The sequence below is a fragment of the Pelodiscus sinensis genome, chromosome 3 (assembly GCF_049634645.1).
Source record: "Pelodiscus sinensis isolate JC-2024 chromosome 3, ASM4963464v1, whole genome shotgun sequence".
In the NCBI taxonomy this organism is placed as follows: domain Eukaryota; kingdom Metazoa; phylum Chordata; order Testudines; family Trionychidae; genus Pelodiscus; species Pelodiscus sinensis.
This window is the reverse complement of record NC_134713.1, coordinates 48,131,818-48,151,236: the sequence shown is the minus strand read 5'-3', so window position 1 is coordinate 48,151,236 and position 19,419 is coordinate 48,131,818. Positions and strand designations below refer to the sequence as shown.

The following is a 19,419-nucleotide window of genomic DNA, read 5'->3' as shown; positions in this document are numbered from 1 at the left end:
AAAAGCATCCATGCCAGTGTAGACACTCTCTTGCGCAAGAAAGCTCCGATGGCCATTTTAGCTATCGGGCTTTCTTGCGCAAGAAATTAACGTTGCCTGTCTACACTGGCATCTTGCGCAAGAACAGTTGCGCAAGAGGGCTTAACCCTAAGCAGGAGCGTCAGATTATTTGCGCAAGAAGCACTGATTTTATACATTAGAATGTCAGTGTTCTTGCGCAATTACTTGCGGCCAGTGTAGACACAGCCCTTCAGTATTTCAGTAGTTTGTTCCAACCAGGGTAAAAACTTCTTCTTCCCCAGGTATTATGATGGGACCCCCTAGTAAATAACCTTAATTTACATTAGGGGCTTGACATAGCATGGAACAATGCAGCCCTTTCCAATACTTGTTCCAAGTGCTTTTGTCTATTCATTCACTTCAGCTTCTAATTCAGGGGCCAACAAACCTGACATTATACAAACTCTGATTTCCCAAAAATATGAACACAATTGTTTCCCCAACTTAATCACTCAAGATGTGCTTGTGAAAGGTACTGATCCAGGATGCTCAATGATCTCCCCCTCCTAAATATTACCTTGGTGCCAGTGGAGCCAGCAGTAACCATTTCCAGGTTCAATATAACACAGAACTGGCAAGCACAGGGTCTGAGTGTGGAAAATAAACTTTCAATGAAAAGAGGGAAGTCACTCAATATTAATTATGGAAAATTCCACAAGCAAAATGATCATCAGAAAATTGTAGGCAGGACACCCAGCCCCGAGTGCATAGGGCAGTTCTTTCTACTTCATTTTCTTGAGTTCTACAACAACAAATTCCTTTTCTACACTTCTCTTTTCTCCCTCTCCATAGCCTGCTCACAGTGGTTGTCCTAGATCAGTGAAGATTCAGGGTTCAGAGGTGTATTCAGGGTATCTGTGTGATTTCACCTCCCACTTTGAGAAGAAAGCACCTTGCTTGATCTAACATCTCAGTCTGGCTGACTGCCCCATCAGCCACTTATCCTTGCCGCTGGGCACTCTGGCAACCATGGTTCCTCTCCACCAGCTATGGTTCCTTGCTGCCTTGCTAACGGCTCATTCTGTTTTCCAACTCTCCAGCTGCTTATTCGCTATCTGTCAGTCACCTTGTGCCACTTCTCTCTCTGCTGTGACCTTTGCCCATCATTCTCATAGTGATTTTCATCTCTTTGCAGGCCAGACAAACCACTGTCCCACCACAAGTGAATTCAGCTCTTATTTGAGCACTTTGATATAACAAAAAGACTCCTACTGAAGCATAATGTAGCTCTATCTTTGAACAGTGGGCAGAAACAGGTTAAACCAGACCAGGAAACTTTGGCAAGAGTCCACACCTTCTGGCTAGGACAACTCTCCACTCTCTTCTTGCTTTCACAGATGTATGGCATCCAGTCCCCTAGCTTAGCAAGTTCCAATCAGCTGAGGGTGACCCCTCAATACTAAAGTGATTTGTAACCCAACACCAGCCAAAGCTGATTACTTGGAGCTATACAACTCCTGTCTGCTAGACACCTATGCAGAGTAGATATATTAATGTAAATATAGTTTACTCTTGAATAGACATGTAAGTATAGTTTGCTCTGAATTTCTTTGTCCCTTCTGAAGAAGCTGACAACTGGGCCTGGATGCCTCCAGAGAAGGGAATAGTGTCTAGTCAATCATTTTTTTCTTGTCAATTTTTGTCACTGGGGGTGCGTCTAGACTACATGGCTCTGTTGATGGAGCCATATAAAATAGTTTACTCGGCATAGTGAAAGAAGCGGGGATTTAAATAATCCCCGCTTCATTAAAATAAAAATGGCTGCCACACTGTGCCGACAATCAGCTGATCCGGCACAGCACGCAGTCTAGATGCGGTGCAGTCGATAAGGGAAGCCTTTGTCGACCGTGTAACCGGGTGGCCTACTAGAGCCCTGGGGTCTCCTCCAGCTCAAGGGGCACTACCCTGATCTGCCCCTGCTCCCGGCTTCTAATGCGCCGTCCCCACGGTCCACGCCTGACAGTCCCTCCCTCACGTCCTCGCCGCCCCCCCGGCGGCTTCTCCTGGCGCCGTGTCCACCGCACCGCTGCTCCGGGTCGCTGGCTGGTCCGGCACTGCTCCTAGTGCAGGGCTCCCCGTCTGCCCTGTCCGGGCCACCTCGGCTGCCCCCGTCGGCCGGCTCCTCTCCGGGTCTTCTCCGGGCTGGGTCCCCTGCTGGTCCCGCAGTCCGTCCTGCGGAGGAGGCTGAGAGCAGAATCTCCCCTGCTCTCCGCTTGCCTCCCCCCTTCCTGTCTCTTTCTCCCTGCTTTTAAACTTCCCGCTCGGCGTTCCTCCCACCCCCGCCCTTCCTGGGGCCGCCGCCGTCTCCCTGGGTCCTACCGCCCCCCCCCCCCGCTAGCCTCTTGCCTATTGGGCACATGCGCACCCGCCATTTTAGTTTTCTCCGCTTCTGCTGGCTGCCCTGCCACGCTGCGCCGGCTTCCCGGCGCCCCCTGATCTTCCACGCGGGGTCCGGGGCTGTGGATCCTGCCTCTGTTAGTGCGGGGGTGAGTCCCCCCGTCACAGACCGCTCCTGAAAACCTTGCTTCACGAGCCTCTAACAATAACTGAAAACAATGGAAGTTATGAGCTTAAATGCTTGTGAGGTATTTTTCCATAGTATCTGTTAAGGAGATCCAGTGGCCCATGAGAGAATTTTGAGTCAGTAGTTGGGCAGCATCAGCATACAAAGACATGCACCACATGCAGGCTTTCATAGAGGAAGCATGGGCTGGGACAAGTGTGGGAGCAGCCCAAGAATACAGTTATTTTGAATAGTAGAGCTCTACTCTTTGGGTTCCCTTTGGGAGGAATGATTAAAGACAAGATAGTTCTATGTTATTTACTTCAGTTTTGTTGTGTAAGTCAATCAAGAGCACCCTGATGTCAGCTTAATCTAAAGCTGAAGAGAAGTTCATTATGATAAGCATTGAGTTGTAACCTCTGCCTGCTTCCAAAACTAAGTCATCTTTGAGTGCTTCAAGAGCATATTATAATAAAGTGTAAGATGGAAGTACAATATTTAATATAATAATGGAAGATAAATGGTCAATCCCCTGAATTTGGTGATTCAAATGTTCCCTTATATATGTGCTGATACTGTCCATTTAGAGATTGCATCATGCTGCTAGAATGCTGTCATTTTTGGTTACCTCATCTCCATTTGTAAGCTTTGGATGTTATGTGTTGCAATGTACTTTTACCTTTCTTAGAAAGATGTCCTTCTATAGCTCAGTTACTATGGTGATGAGGAAAAGAAAATCTACAGCCAAGGTTTCACTGGATATTATCTGTAGTTAGGAAAATAAATTAGTATTTCCTAAAGCAATTGGACCAGTGTTTTCACCTACTGAAACAAATGGCTTCAATGAAGCCAAAGAGAGTAGGTGAAAGGAAGGCAAACATGGCTTAGCCCTATTTCTGCAAGCTCAAGTTTTACTGCAAAATATTTGTTCTGGCAGCTGTAGAACAAGTTGTATATCAGTAGATAAAGTTGCTCATAAGTTTCACTACATCTCATACACACATTTGATGACTATTATAAGTGTGTTAGTATGCGTTTCAGTGAATGTTAAAAACAGACAGTGGGAGCACAAGGTTACAAGCAGATGTTTATGAAACATGTGAGTTTCCAGTAGGATCCATCAGAGATTGGTTCTTTCACCTACACTATAACATTTTATCAATAACCTGGAAAAAATATAGAATCATCACTGATAAAGTTTGCAGATGACACAAAAAATCAAGGAATGATTAACAATGAAGAAGTCAGGTAACTAATCCAGAGAGGTCTGGATCAATTGGTAGAATGGACACAAACAGTTGGTCTTTTAACATGACCAAATGTAAAACTGTACACGAGGAACAAAGCATGTAAGCATAGTTATGGCATGGGAGACTCTATCCTAAGAGGAACTGAATGCAAATAATTTGGGGGTCATGGTGGCTAGTCTGCTCACCAGGAGCTCTCCGTGTGAAATGGTGTCCCAGACAGCTATAATGGTTCAGGAATACATAAATTGGGTATTCTCAAGTAGGATCCACATAGTTATTTTTATGCATATTTGAAACTGGTACAACTGCTGCTTGAATTCTCTGGTGTCCACAATTCAAGAATAATGTTGAGAAATTGGAGAATGTTAAGAAAGAATCATAAAGAATGATTAATTTTAGAATTCATGCTTCATATTACTAGATTGAGGGAACTCAGTGTATTTAGATTAACAAAGAAAAGGGCAAGGTATGACTTCATGGCAATCTGTAAGCATCTGCCTAGGAAACAAATAATTAATAATGAGGTTTTCAATCTAGCAGAGAAAGATATAATACAATCCAGTAGCTGGGAGCTGAAGTTAGACACATTCAGACTGGAAATAAGGATTATATTTTTAATGGTAAAATGAATGAACTATTGGAACAATTTACCAACAATCATGATGGAGTCTCCATCACTGACATTTTTTTTCTAAAAAATATTATCCGTGAATTATTTTTTGGAAATATTATGGGCTTTTATACACAAGGTCAGATTAGATTACCATAGCATACCTTTCTGGCTTTAGAATCTATGATGGGCAATATTCTCAGTATATCCCATCTAACTTTTTTCTTATTTCATTTAGGTCCATTTTGTGAAGAGCCTGTTGAACATTGTATTTCGCAGCCATGCCTGAATGGGGGAATATGCCAGAATAATGAACATGGATATGTTTGTGAATGTCTGGCCGGATATTTTGGCCATGACTGTGAAGCAGATGTCAATGAATGTTCTTCAAGGCCATGTCAGAATGGAGCTACCTGCATTGATATGTCAAATGTAAGTCTAAATGTCATACAAATACTAAGAAAAATTCACATCATATTGTCCATCTATATGGCGCTTTTGAGTAAAGCTAAGATGTCATCATGGATATTATAGTAAAAGTGACAGGCAATTAAAATAAATTCACAGAGGCAGTGACCTGTCCGTAAATTTTACTAAAAATATTTGTGGCAAAATGGGGATCTATGGGTCCCCACACACCCTGCAACACGGCATCTGCATGGCAGCTAGAAACTGAGGGGACTCCTACCATGGATTGGATATTGGAATTACAGCATCCCCCGCAGTCCACATCTGGAAGCTGAGGGGCCCCTACCATCTGCATAAGCTGGGAGGTTCAGGGTACCCCTACCAGCAGGAGATCTAGGGTCCCCACTACCTGTGACAGCCAGGAGTGCCACCTGAGGTAGCTTGAAGCTCTGGGGGCTGCCCATGATGTCAGGGGTACCCCAGAGCTCCCAGATCCCACAGATGGAAGGGGACCCTTCAGCTCCAGAGAAACACAGGCTAAAATCATGGCTGTTACTGGAAGTCATGGAATCCATGACTTCCACAACCCCTGTGACTAAATCATTATATATTGAATGTCTGTGACACACACCTATAAATGTCTACATATGTAACTGAATAGATATCTTGTGCCTATCTGTCTAAATATCCTGTACTTTTGGGTTTTGAGTCTTTTATGAATGTATAAGCAAGATACTTATACATTTTGTAAAATCCGTTAACTGTGAGGTGCGATTCAGTAGTTTATTTTACATCAATACATAACTATATGTATCTGTTCACCTAAGATTACAATAAGACTATGTGCTGATGCTACTATAACTGTCTGTGAAAAAAAAACAATAATGCCAACACTGTCTTCTTTTCAGTAATAAACCCAAATCAAAATACAAGTAGATAATATTGTATTAGAAATATAGAGATCAGAATGTCAATACCAAAATATTGTTTACTATAAAATGTCTTTCTCGCTTAGGATTTGTCTAGACTACAGGATTTTGTTGATAAAAGTGGACTTTTGTCGACAAAACTATACCTGCGCCTACACTGCCACCGATTTCTGTCAACATAACGTCGACAGAACTCAGCAGTTTTGTTGATGGCTGTAAACCTCATTCTATGAGGAATAACGCCTTTTGTCAACAGAGTTTTGACTAGCTTTATCGACAGAACTGGCTGTAGTCTAGACACTCTTTGTTGACAGATGCTTTGTCGACAGTATCTGTCTACAAAACTTCTGTCGACAAAAGCCTGTAATCTAGACTTACGCTTTGGTATTCTGGTTCAAAAATCCTACAAAAGTTCCTTATATCAGTATTTGGGCTACCCTGGGACCCTCTGTCTTACAGAGTCATGGATTTCTTCCAATGTTAATTGGGGAACTAACTAGCTGATTTAATTTGCTTCGTATTTATACCTTTTTGTTTTCAAAGGGGATCACATATTCCAGAAATATATCCTGGGCATTTTATTACAGGTTTTCCTTACTTTGTGATCTGGTCGATCAGCTGACATTTCAAAGTCCCATATTTAAACTCAGGCTATATCTACTCTATGAAGTTTTTCCGGGATACCAACATTTTTTTGCAGAAGAGTAGATGCACTCTTTCGGAAGCCCTGTAAACCTCGTTTCACAAGGAAAAAAGGCTCTTCAGAAAGAAGAGATTTTGTCTGAAATTTGGCCCAATGTAGACAGGACAAATTTTGGAAAAGCCTCTTCCAAAAAAAAAATCAGAAAAAGGTACGCAAATTGCAGAGTGCAATTTTCTTACCTTTTTCCAAAAAAGAAGTACAGTGTGGACTTAGTCTCAGACACAGCTGGAATCTCAATTAACTATCAAGTTCAATTTCAGCACTTTTAGTAAATTTCCACATCAACTGTCTGATGCTGAGAAAATCCTGCTCCCAAAATCCTTTAGCTAATTCAGGCATCCCAAGCCACACCAAACTCATGCTTACCACAAAAATTCATATAAATTCATAATAATTTGGCACCTTCCAAACATATTAAATTTCTACTGCTCTTTTTGGGGTTGTTTTCTGTGGTGCGACGTTACTGTTTGTATAGCTTAAATCAAGACTTTCACAGAAGAGCAAACATAGAAGATGAGAAAAACTATACAAACTCAATGTTCCTTCTGCTTGAACCAATAGTGACATCATAAAGTCAGGCAAATTCAGAGCTGGTGTGATTTCAATCAACAAAGTCAGTTCTTGCATAATCTGTGCTGGGAGGCATATAGGTCTGCTTCCCCTTTCTTAAATTATGATAGTAAGCTACTTGCAGCTGGGACTGACTTTTATTCTGCCTTTGTATAGTGCTGAGTATAGTGGGGCCCAGACCTACTCAGGACCTCTACTGCAATAAAAGGAAAGAATTTTTACATTGCCTAGAATGTGACAAAAATGTTTTTCCAATTTCTCTCATTTCCATAGGATGTGACCTGTATTTGTCTGCCAATGTTCACTGGCAAGTTCTGTGACAACGTGTTGAGACCATGCGAGTTATCACCCTGCTTAAATAATGCTACTTGTGTAGATCAGCAGCACAGCTATTATTGCTGGTAAGATAAAGAAATGAATTTATTTCTGTACTTCACTGTATCACTTGATGATATACAGCTGATTGCAAAAAGAAATCCTTAGTCACAAAGAGCACAGAAAACTAAATTTTCATTTTAATAGCTTCCCCTTAATGATTTGGTACTATATGATATGAGGTTTAGTAATTTAAAAAAAATGTTTGAAAAAGTCCTAAAATAGATCTAAAGCTATAGAAGAAGTTATAAATTGTTTCTTCTTGAATTTGGAATGATAAAATAAATAACTCCTAACAAACTGGAGACTAGTGAGACAATTAAATTTCGGAAATACTACTCATATTCAGTATGTGTGATGATTATATTATCTTTCAAAAGACTAAGACATTCCTAATTCATAGATTTTAGTAGTTCTCTACTTTAGTAGTTCTCAACTGGATTCTTTAACCAACATATTAAAATATTACTTTATTTAAATAGGGCTATACTAAAAAAGCATCTATTTGCAAATGACAGACGTGACCCAGATATATGGACTTATAATTCCAGCCATTTTAAATAGCTTTATGGCTATTTTCTCACACCATTAAGAAGTACAATTTGTACTCTTCACACTTGCTTGACTTTTATCTTGCTGCCTTAAAGTAGGTTCTGCTGAGCATTATTCAAGTGTAGTAAACAACCTCACAAATTTACAGTATTCATAAAAGCTGAGAATTAAAACCTGGGGTACATAAAAGCCTGAAACATACATACTACAAATTAACTTAGAATGAGCATGCCCATGACATAACAGACGTATAGAACCACAGTGCTTTAGTCCATCAGAAAAAGATTCACAGTAGAAAAGTTTAAAATACATTTGTAGGGCTTTGAATATAACTCCCCAAAGAGGAAAAGAGAACATAATTGATATATAGTTCTGGGAAGATCTAGCAAGCTGAGATGAATGGGACACACACTGTGGTCATTTGTACACTAACAGCTAGCATCAAGAAGCTGTTTAGAACACACTATTTCATATACAATCCATTACATAATACACCCATGTTTCTAAAACAGTCTAAAAGGATTCTGGAAGCTTACATTTTAAAAAAATGAATATAAAATGAACTTATTCCAAAAACATAGGTTGTATCTTTAAAACAGTTGTCTCTATGTTTTCTTATGTGTGCATGGTTAGATTAAAAATGTTATATGCAAAAGCAATTGTGGGTAACATATAGTTAAAGAAAAATAACAATGAGAGACCCAGCAGTTGAAAAAAATCTCCCTCTAGTGAACTGATCATAGAATCATAGGACTGGAAGGGACCTCGAGAGGTCATCGAGTCCAGCCCCCCGCCCTCAAGGCAGGACCAAGCTCCGTCTACACCAACCCTGACAAGTGTCTATCTAACCTGTTCTTAAATATCTCCAGAGAGGGAGATTCCACCACCTCCTTTGGCAATTTATTCCAATATTTGACCACCCTGACAGTTAGGAATTTTTTCCTAATGTCCAATCTAAACCTCCCTTGCTGCACTTTAAGCCCATTACATTTATACTGGTATAATAGTCACCATCTTGGCCATTACAGTAATGCTTGCACCTAGAAACTCCAGAACTAGACGCATGAGTGTCTATAGACTGAGATAAAGAGCTGCAGCTGGAGTCTGTAACAGACTTCTTGGTGGACTGTGAACAAAAGGCACCAAATAAGTCTCACTGACCAGTTGATTACCTAAGCCAGCTTCACACGTATTTGATTTGGGCTAGTGACTATTCAGGGTAAAACACTGTTAAAACTCTCATTGATTTCAGTGTAGTCAAGATTTCACCCTACTGTTTGCACGCTTTGCACATGTTTAACCATAATATTAGCTTGGTATCATAGGCAAAAGCAACTATACAAAAATAATTAAGACAAACACATCAGGCATCTGAAAACTTGTTTGAGAAGCCTGATTATAAAACACTGAGAATTAAATATTGCTTTTTAATGATGAATTGATAGAAAGTAGAACACTGTAAGCAAAATAGCATATGTGTGGCAGTAGACAGTTCATCTTTTAACTTTTCATCACACAAAGGGCTTGGTCCTGTACGTCTTGGGCAAAACTCCTGTGTGACATGATAGGGAATTTGTCCTGAGCAATGAGTGCAGGAGTTGGCCAAAATGGTATTTTTCCATATATTTTTAGATATTAATTGTTTATAATTGCTGTCAGCTTCCAGCATCTTTATGGACAAAATTCAGTATATGGAAAATAATTGGCCACCCTAGAGTATTTAAGAAAAGATCATTGTGCTTGGATCTCTCTATAGGAGGGAGTAAGAGTGCAGGTGAAGGAAAAGAGAGATTGAGATTAGCAAATGAATATTTTATTTGCACAAGATCTCATCACTTTGTTTTAGTTTTCTGTTTTTAGCTGTCAGTGCATCATTTAGTTCTGCTCACTCTCAACTTCTTTTTTTGCCTTTGTCCCTCACATGCTCAGCTTTTATCAACCTACCCTTTGTTCCCTTGGAAAGCAGCTGTTTTCTATTCTAAACATATTACCAAATCGGTTCAATTTAATTTTCTTCACTTCAGATATGATGTATGACTACCTTGAATCCTAATTCCATTGTTTCAGTTTTTATATCATGTAGAACTTTATACTAAGAATCTGATAATAGTATTTTTTCTTAAATGGCAAAATTTAAAGTGAATTCAAATATTCAGTGAACAAGGATATCCATCACAATAGATTGTGATTATTTCCTTACTATCTGCTTCTATTATTCATGTTATCTAGGACAATACAATGTCACAAATATAGGAAAGAGAGTTTATTTATTTACAATTCCTTATTTATTTATCTCAATTTATTTACATTTCTTTATGTACACACATTTATTTACATTTATTTACACTTCCTTTGTCTGTTATTGGCTTGCTTGTTTAAAAGCCTGAGTCACTAGGTAAATTGGGCAAATAGAGAAACTGCAAAAGGCAGCTTTAAAAATAGGGCTCATTTCTTAACCTATGGCAGTTTTGTAAAATAACTAGGCCAATTATATTGACTCAGTAATGCTGTGCAGCTTCTAGCCCAATTAAGTTGACCAAGAGAAGCTGTGCCTCTCTCACCTGATCTATGACCATAATTGGAAGCAAATCAATAAAATAAGTTCTTTAATAGGGCTGTTCATTTAAAAAAAAATGTGTTACAAAAAAAACCCTGGTAAAGGTATACATGGCAACCTGATTCAGTCTTAAATATAATAACTTTCAATGGTGACAAATAAAAAGGAGGGCGAAAGAGTTCACTGTTTGTCATTTAAACTTCAGCCTTTAATAGTTACCACAAAGTGATATTTGCATTTTTGCTTGTAGCTATGTTATTGAACAAATGGAGTGAATGCACCCACTCATTTTACAAATTTATTTTGAGACACAAACATTAGACAGAAAATCTAGTAAGACAGACTTCTTTGTCAGAATTACAGATCTTGATGCTTGAAATACTGTAATATGCTTTGTGTATATAGTATATGTAGTGTCTGTGGCACCTTAGAGACTAACAAATATGTATATAGTATCACGAGCTTTCATAGGGAAAACTCACTTCTCCAGATGAGCTGATATTTTTGTTGTATTATTTATTTGAGGGTATTTTTGAGGTGAAGGGAAGATTTTAGCCAGACATTATTGCTGAATCAGGGCAACAAAAAACATCTCAAAAGGAATTTCCCATCCTCTAAATGAAATTTTCTCCTTCACACACAATCAGCTCAGGGTAATGTATTTAAATTTTAACTTTATACTAATAACCCTCAATCATTGTACAAGTGAAGATCTTTTACAATTGCTTACCATAATAATGTATTAATGTGTATATTAGACCATATAAATGGTTAAACTTCTCAAAAGTAATTTTTAAATTAAAGGTATATTAGTAATGCTGTCTCACACTCTTTTTTACAGACGTGTATTACTGACTTTATCTACAGGACACAATTAAAGAATAAACCCTAATGAAAAAGTACACTGTAACACAGAGTCCTCATCAAGACATATATATTTCTTTATTATCTGACTTGTCGTCCGACTTCTTCAGTTGTTTAAGCAGACTGGACTGAAAACTGCAGTGTTCCTCATTTCATATCCAAAGGCTTTTTACGTTGCCAGAAGAAAAATACTGATTTGCCATTTTAAGTACTGTTCTTGTCAGAAAAGAAATTTTGTCTGTAGTCAAGCTGATACAACTTCAATTACACTGGTGTGTAAAACAGTCCCCTGGATTTTCAGAGCATGAGGAAGGGCAAAAATCCCTTGTTATACTTGAAAGAAGGACACAGGATCTTTTTCAGGGAGATAAGGCAATACGCTGCATGTTTTGATAATATAACAAAGTGACATATGCATTTACACACACACACACACACACACACACACACACACCCCGTGCTGACACAATAGTTGCCAATCTATTGCTTGGCTGAACCTATTGGCCAGATAGGTCAGGTGCAAGAAAGGAACCGGGTTCTTGCCAGTCCATACTGATGCTCCAAAGTTAGCAGGATGAGAACCCGAAGAACCATACAAGACGTCCCATCCTTTATAGGATTTTCCTTCTATGCATTTTGCTTTGTCAGGCCTTTATCTATTATTCAGCATCACAATCAAGCTTCTTACGACATGCTTATCGGGAAGAAGTTGTCCTCACAGTCATTTGATATCCATATGCTGATGACCCTTCAGGGGTGTTGTCTTCCAGCGAAAGTTGTTATTGGTTCCATATCAAGGGGTGCTTGCCACTGACTTCAGGGTTCGTTTATCTGCCTCACTCCAGTTTGTGTCTTCAGTGTGCTTTCACTTAATTCATAATTATTTGGTGCTTCTCAGTCTCCAGATGCTCCTCTGACCATTTGAGCATGCAGTGGTCGTCACACTTATCTCTCCTAAAACATTCTTTCTCTCATTCACACAAACAATACATTTACAGAATTGCAGCATGGAAAAAAAGGATACTTCTAGTTCCTTTAACAAAGTTACAAAATCTTTCAACATTAATTTTTGTTCTATTTATGACAAGGCCTTGTCTAATATTAACATCACTATGTATTACTATATGCTGTCTCTTCACTTAAATATGCTAACATCAAACAGAGCTGGAGCTAAATTAACAACTCCACTTCCTGCAGTATGGACAGTGCCAAAAGTTGAGTTAAGGTATTTCAACTTCAGCTACGCAATTAACGTGGCTGAATTTGAAAATCTTAATTTGACCTTGTCCCGTTGTGTAGATATACCTCTAGTGTAGACATGCCCTTAGGGTGCATCTACAGTGCACAATACAGCTTATTTCGAGTTAATTTTTAGTCCTATTCCAAAACATCCCTTAATCCTTGAGGAACGAAGTTTACAGGGATGTCGGATAGCACATCGTTATTTCAAAAGCTGTCAAGATGTGGAAAATGTTATTTCAGGATACTGTAAGTATCCCAAAATAGCATTGCTCTCCAGACACACCCCTAGAGAGTAATAACAAATATTTTTAGTATCATCATGAGCTTTTGTGGGTAAAACTCACTACATCAGATGAGCTGATATTTTTGTTGTATTATTTGCTTGGGGTGACAAATAATATTTTTGTTGTATTATTTTTGAAGTGAGGGGAAGATTTTGGCCAGACTTGATTTGGATATGCTGCCACTTTATGTGAAAGTCCTACTGAGTTTAACAGGGAAAGATTTACTGCCTTTTGGAATTTTTTTAAACCAGCTTATAGAACTCAATACTGTAGAGTGTTTCTATTAATTTTTCTAGGCTGGTTTAAAAAATTTGATCACTGATACATAGAATTCTATAGGCTGGTTTTAAAATTCTATAGAAAAAGTATCTTTCTCTACTACTGTCTATATGTTAAAAGGCTAAATAGACTGCTAAGCTAGACTTGGCACTATTATTTTTTTAATTTGGAGAACTATGAGGAACCTGACTGTCCTCCACCTGTCAGGAGGCACAGCCAAAGAGAAGTAGAGACAAAGATGGCTCTACGTCATCTTTAATGTTTCTAGTTTCTAGGCTGTAACAGGGACCAAAATAGCCTCCAATATAAACTCAGCAAATTTCATTAACTTCTGCCTATGAATTACTTTGCAGCCTTGAGTTGCGGGAGCATTCTTCATTTCAGCCACCTCTGTCATGGCCCACATAAACTCCCTCCCAACCCTGCTATACTTTGTCACCAGGAGCTGCTTCTTAGCATGTTATAAGTGCTTGTAGGAGTGAATTTAACAGAATGACATGTACATCAAAGGAAGATTATCCCTCTCAGTATTTAAGAATGATTTAATAATCTGGCTTTCACATATTATATATTGATAATTTGGGCCAGATATGAAACTCTTAAATATTGACTTATTCTCCAATATTTGGCTGTCTCTCTTGAACAATGCTAAGTTAATATAAATTGAAAATCTCATCCTTTTTCAGTATGGATTTTTTTTAAGTGGCAGGAGTGATAAAAAAGGACTTTACCTTACTCATGACAACATATGACAGTGAGCCATAGGAACTTCACAGAGCTTCCTCTACCATGACAGAGCTAACCATTCCTTCATAGTCTTAAAATGGAGCTAAACTGCCACCGCAGAACAGAATGCTAGTTTCTTTCTTAAAAGAAAATCTATAATTATAATTAAACAAACACAATAGCAGTCATGTCATTATCCTTTGCAGAAGCTTCCCACATTTTCTTCAAACTCAAGTTTTTCATTATTGACTAATGTGCACTAATCATCAGTGTAGCAAGACTATGCTGAGGGTTCTAAATCTCATTTATCATCATTTTCCCCACTGCTCAGTAATAGACTCATCTATTCTAAAAGCTTCCAAATTCTTTTATATAGTTCACCATCCTAGCTCAAAGATTATTTTATTCCTAACTACCCAGACAATATTAAGCTCTACTATAAAAAATGCATTTCTTTTAATGATTTATTTTTAATTCTGTGCAGAAGTGAAAATATCCAGAATCAAACAACTTATTGTTAATTTCTTGGAAGCATGTTTATTTGTTGTATTAACACAGAATATCTGTTTTGTTACCGGAAGAACATTATTTAATGGTATTATGGAACTGAATTAAATGCAATTAACTTTTAAAATCTGAGTCTTCTTAAATACACTGGTGTATTTGCAGCTGCATGCCAGGATTCACTGGGAAGAACTGTGAGGAAGTAATTGACTACTGCAGGCTGCTCAGCATCAACTGTCTGAATGAAGGATTGTGTCTCAATATAATTGGAGGATTCAGTGTAAGTAATTTAATATATGGTAAACTAATTCAGTACTTCAAACTATAAAAGCTTCAGCCAACCAGAACTTGAAAAGCATTTATTATTCTGAGAGAAGAGAAATGCATATTTATGTGTTTGCTATTTATTTAAATCAATAATTCAAGAAGGATTAACTCTAATCATATGGATTTTCATTCACCACTTTTCTATTGGGATTATGCTTTGGACTGTATCAGGTAAGTGGATTTGACAATATATGTATTGTAAAAAAGTTATATAAATAATTTTGATCTAGTGTTAAAAAACATGCAAATAACAGTCCCATTTGTGTCATAGCATTTACAAAAATAACAAACAAACAAACAAACAAAAAAACTCTCTTGAACTGAGTGTAGAATTTTGTTTTTTTACCTAACATGAGGCAAAATTTAATCACAAATAAAATTGCCAAACAAAAATCCATTTACTCAAGTAACCTGTCTTCTGACAGTGGCCAGTATGAGATGCTGAAGAAAGAATGAACAGAACAAGTAAGCATCAAGTGATCCATTCCCTGTTGTTCATTTCCAGATTCTGACAAACAGGCTAACAACACCATTTCGGCCTATCCTGACTAATAGCCATTGATGGACCTATGCTCCATGAATTTATCTAGTTCTTTTTTGAATTGTGTTTTAGTCTAGGCCTTCTACAACATCTTCTGGGAAAGAGTTCCACAGGTTGACTGTGCACTGTTAAAAGAAATATTTCCTTTTATATGTTTTAAACTTGATGCCTATTCTTTTCATATGGTCGCCTCTAATTCTTATGTTATGAGGAGGAAATAGCACTACCTTATCTACTTTCTCTACACCAGTCATGATTTTTTTTAGACCTCAGTGACATACTCCCTTAGAGGTCTCTTTTTCAAGTGGAAAAGTACTAGTCTTACTAATTTGTCTTCATATAGAAGCCATTCCACACCCCTCATCATTTTTGTTGCACTTTTCTGAATCTTTTCCAATTCCAATGTATCTTTTTTGTGAGATGAGGCAACCACATCTGCACATACTATTCAAGATGTCTTATTATCTATCTTTTTCTTACTGATTCTCAACATTCTGTTCACTTTTCTGATTGCTGCTTCATATAGAGTGGTTATTTTAGAAAACTATCCACAATTACTCCAAGATTTCTTTCTTTATTGGTAATAGCTTATTTAGATCACCTCACTATATACCCCTTTTTTCATGTTGAATAGGACTGGTCCCAGAACAAACTTCACTCAATTCCGAAAACTGAAAGCATTTATACCTACTCTTTGTTTTCTGTCTTTTAATCGGTTACCAATCCATGAGAGAAACTTTCATCTTATCCCTTAGTTGGCAATAATCACTTAGTTGGACAACTTTTTTATTAGTAGCATATAATATATAAATGAGGTGTCCTAGTTAAACTGTAATGTAAAGACATCATACAGAACTTAAATGTACTGTATATATATACATTTTGAGGTGTCATAGTTAAACTGTAATGTAAAATATCATACATAAGTTAAATTAAAGCATCAATTCTATATGCCTTGATACGGAATGCTCCTACTAGTGATGGTGGATAAAATTTTCAGTTGCACTAAACTTTTGCTCAATATAACTTATGAAATGGGAGAGAAAGGTGGCTTTAAGGCATCTTTTCCTTGTATTTTACCATCTTGAGTGGCATAATTTGAAGAAATGTTTTTTTAATTGGACAGGTGAAGTAAATTGTAAAACAGTATATAAGGAACTAGAGAAGGAATGTGCCAATACCCTAATGTCACCTTTAGGAGATGATAGTCTCCCCCAAAAAAGTAATAGCAGCAGTAAATATGCATGGTGAGATGTTATTTCTCTTCTCTCCACTGTTGTTTCCATTGGGAAAGACTAGGTGGAAGTTACATATTTCAAATTGTATTTGTTCAACAACAATATACAGAAGAGAATTGAAAAGCTAAAAAGATAAAAAGACAGAAGAGTTCTTTCTCTTCTTACTTCCTGAGGCTTATTTATACCTCTCAGAGCCTATGTCACACATCAGTTTGTCTTAATCAGTAGTAAATGTCCTAAATTTCCCAAAGCAATTTCTTCTCCAAAACTATTTAATAAAGACTTTTATTATATATATTATTATATATGTATAATGTGGCGCTGACTTTTTGGTATCACTCCAAGATACTTCCTGAGGGATATCTGCTGATCATTCTATTACAATGCAATTCATATCAGAATAATCTTTGTATCTATCTGTGTATTAACTCCAAACCCCATTTGCTCTCAAAAACGTGAGTAGGAATTGAGCTCTTCTCTCTAGTGGCTGCCAATTCACTATCTGGAAAGAAGTGGATAGCATATTCTTACCAGAGACAACTCGTGTAACACTGCAGAAGCCAGCTGACCTTACTCTGCTCCTCTCCCATCAGCAGGCACTGATCATCTCTTCTTGGACCTCATGTTGAGATGTTAGTGGTGATGGAAACAAATTTTTAATACATCAAGTGTTACTCCTCTCATCTTCCATTTCACACCCTCTTTCAACACTTTCTGTTATCTCACCCTTTCTCTTCATTAGCTAAGTCTCTATGCTTATTCATCTGGGAGGCATGCTAAGACCCTGCAAAAACATGAGTCATGTCTTCACTAGGAAATTGTTCCAGGTTAAAAAAATATGTTAGAGCCAGGGAGCCAAAACTATGGCCACAAGCAATACATAACTCACCAGAGCTTTTCATGAGGCCCACAATGGTTTCTGTCTTCAGGTGGAGAATATGATTGGACTGCACAAGATTGTACTTAGGTTTATGGCACTTCTGTGTATTAAGGTTGGGAACCACACTTAGAATCATAGAGTTGGAAGAGACCTCAGGAACTCATTGAGTCCAAACCCCTGCCAACCCAGGACTAACCCTAACTAAATCATCCCAGGCAGGACTTTATCAAGCTGGGACTTGAAAAACTCCAGGGATGGAGATTCCTCCACTTCCCTACGTAACCCATTCCAGTACTTTACCACCCTCCTAGTGAAATGGTTTTTCCTGATATCCAAGCTAGACCTCCTCCTCTGCAACTTGAGACCATTGCACCTCATTCTGTCATCTGTCACTACTGAGAACTGCCTCTCTTCATCCTCTTTGGAACCCCCTTTCAGGTCATGAAAGGCTGCTATCAAATACCCCCTTACTCTTCTCTTCTGTAGACTAAATAAGCCCAAATCCCTCAGTTTCTCCTCATAAGTTATGTGCTTGAATCCCCCAAATAATTTTTGTTGCCCTTCTCTGAACTTTCTCCAATGCATCCATTATTTCTTTAATGGGAGCCCCAGAATTGGACACAATACCCCAGATGAGTCTCACCAGTGCTGAATAAAGGAGAATCATCACTTCTCTAGATTTGCTGGCAATTCTCCTACCAATGCACCCTACTATGCTGTTAGCATTTTTGGCTACAGGGTGTACTGTTGACTCATATCCAGCTTGATACCGACCACCAACCAGACATTGAGCCATTGATCACTACCTGTTGAGCCCGACACTCTAGCCAGCTTTCTATCCACTTCACCGTTGATTTATCCAGTCCATACTTCCTTAACATGGAGGCAAGAATATTGTGGGAGACCCTAACAACAGCTTTGCTAAAGTCAAGTTATAGCACATTCACCACCTTCCCCATATCCATAAAGACAGTTACCTTGTCAGAGAAGGCAATCAGATTAATCAGGCATGACTTGCCCTTGGTGAATCCATGTTTACTATTCCTGATCCTTTCCTTTCTTCCAAGTGCTTCAAACTAGATTCCTTCAGGATCCCTCCATGATTTTTCCAGAGACTGAGGTGAGGCTGACTGGTATGTAGTACTCTGGATTGTCCTTCTTGCTTTTTTAAAGATGGGCACTACATTTGCTTTTTTCAAATTGTCAGGTATCTCCCCCTGATCACCACGAGTTTTCAAAGATAATGGCCAATGGATCTGCAATCATATCAGCCAACTCCCTCAGCACCCTCAATGCATTAGCTCCAGTCCTATGGATTTGGGATGTCCAACTTTTCTGTTAACATATTTTAATTAGCGTGGTGTTGAATAAAACTGGTGCTCAGATCCTCAGATATTTAAGCACTTAACTTCCACTGCTTTGAGTGGAAGTTAGTAGGATAATATCAATGAAGATCTGGGACTTAGTGTTTTGTGAATGCACAGATAAGCCATGTTTATAAATGTCTAAAAGGGGTAGTTGTGTTTGTCTGTATCTGCAAAAACAATGACGGGTCTTGTGGCACCTTAGAGACTATAAATCTGCTAGTCTCTAAGGTGCTGTAGGTTTCCTTTCTATTTATATATGTGGTATTGTTAACCCTAGCACTTCTAGGTCCCTTCTAGCTATGATTTACAACAAGCAGCCAACACATTTGAAAACACTATGGGTAAAATATTATTAAACATCATTAGCAAAAAATGTGTGAGATAATATATTTTTAACATAATAGTAGTGATTCTGAAGGGTTCACACCTCTATCAAATGTATGACATACTTGATAACATTACAGTTAAGCTGAGTCACTTTAGGCACCATGACTCCTATCCTCTTAAAAAGTCCTTAGCTTAAAAAAAATCTTCATTGAGTACACAATATTTAAAACAAGCAGATGTACCCGGTGTTGCCTCGGTCCTTCAAGGCTGAGGGCTGGCAGGGTAGCAGAGGTACAGAACTCAGGGGCAGGGTGTTGGGGATG

At 38.2% G+C, this 19,419-nt stretch overlaps 1 protein-coding gene across 1 annotated transcript in view; it reads left to right on the top strand.

The window, feature by feature from the left end:
- LOC102461967 (protein eyes shut homolog) overlaps positions 1–19,419 on the top strand; it is a 190,456-nt gene that overhangs the window by 74,877 nt on the left and 96,160 nt on the right. The window contains exons 3-5 of the mRNA XM_014577321.3: positions 4,662–4,855; positions 7,307–7,434; positions 14,582–14,696. Of these exons, the coding sequence (XP_014432807.3) occupies positions 4,662–4,855; positions 7,307–7,434; positions 14,582–14,696 (437 nt within the window). The remainder of the gene's footprint in view (positions 1–4,661; positions 4,856–7,306; positions 7,435–14,581; positions 14,697–19,419) is intronic.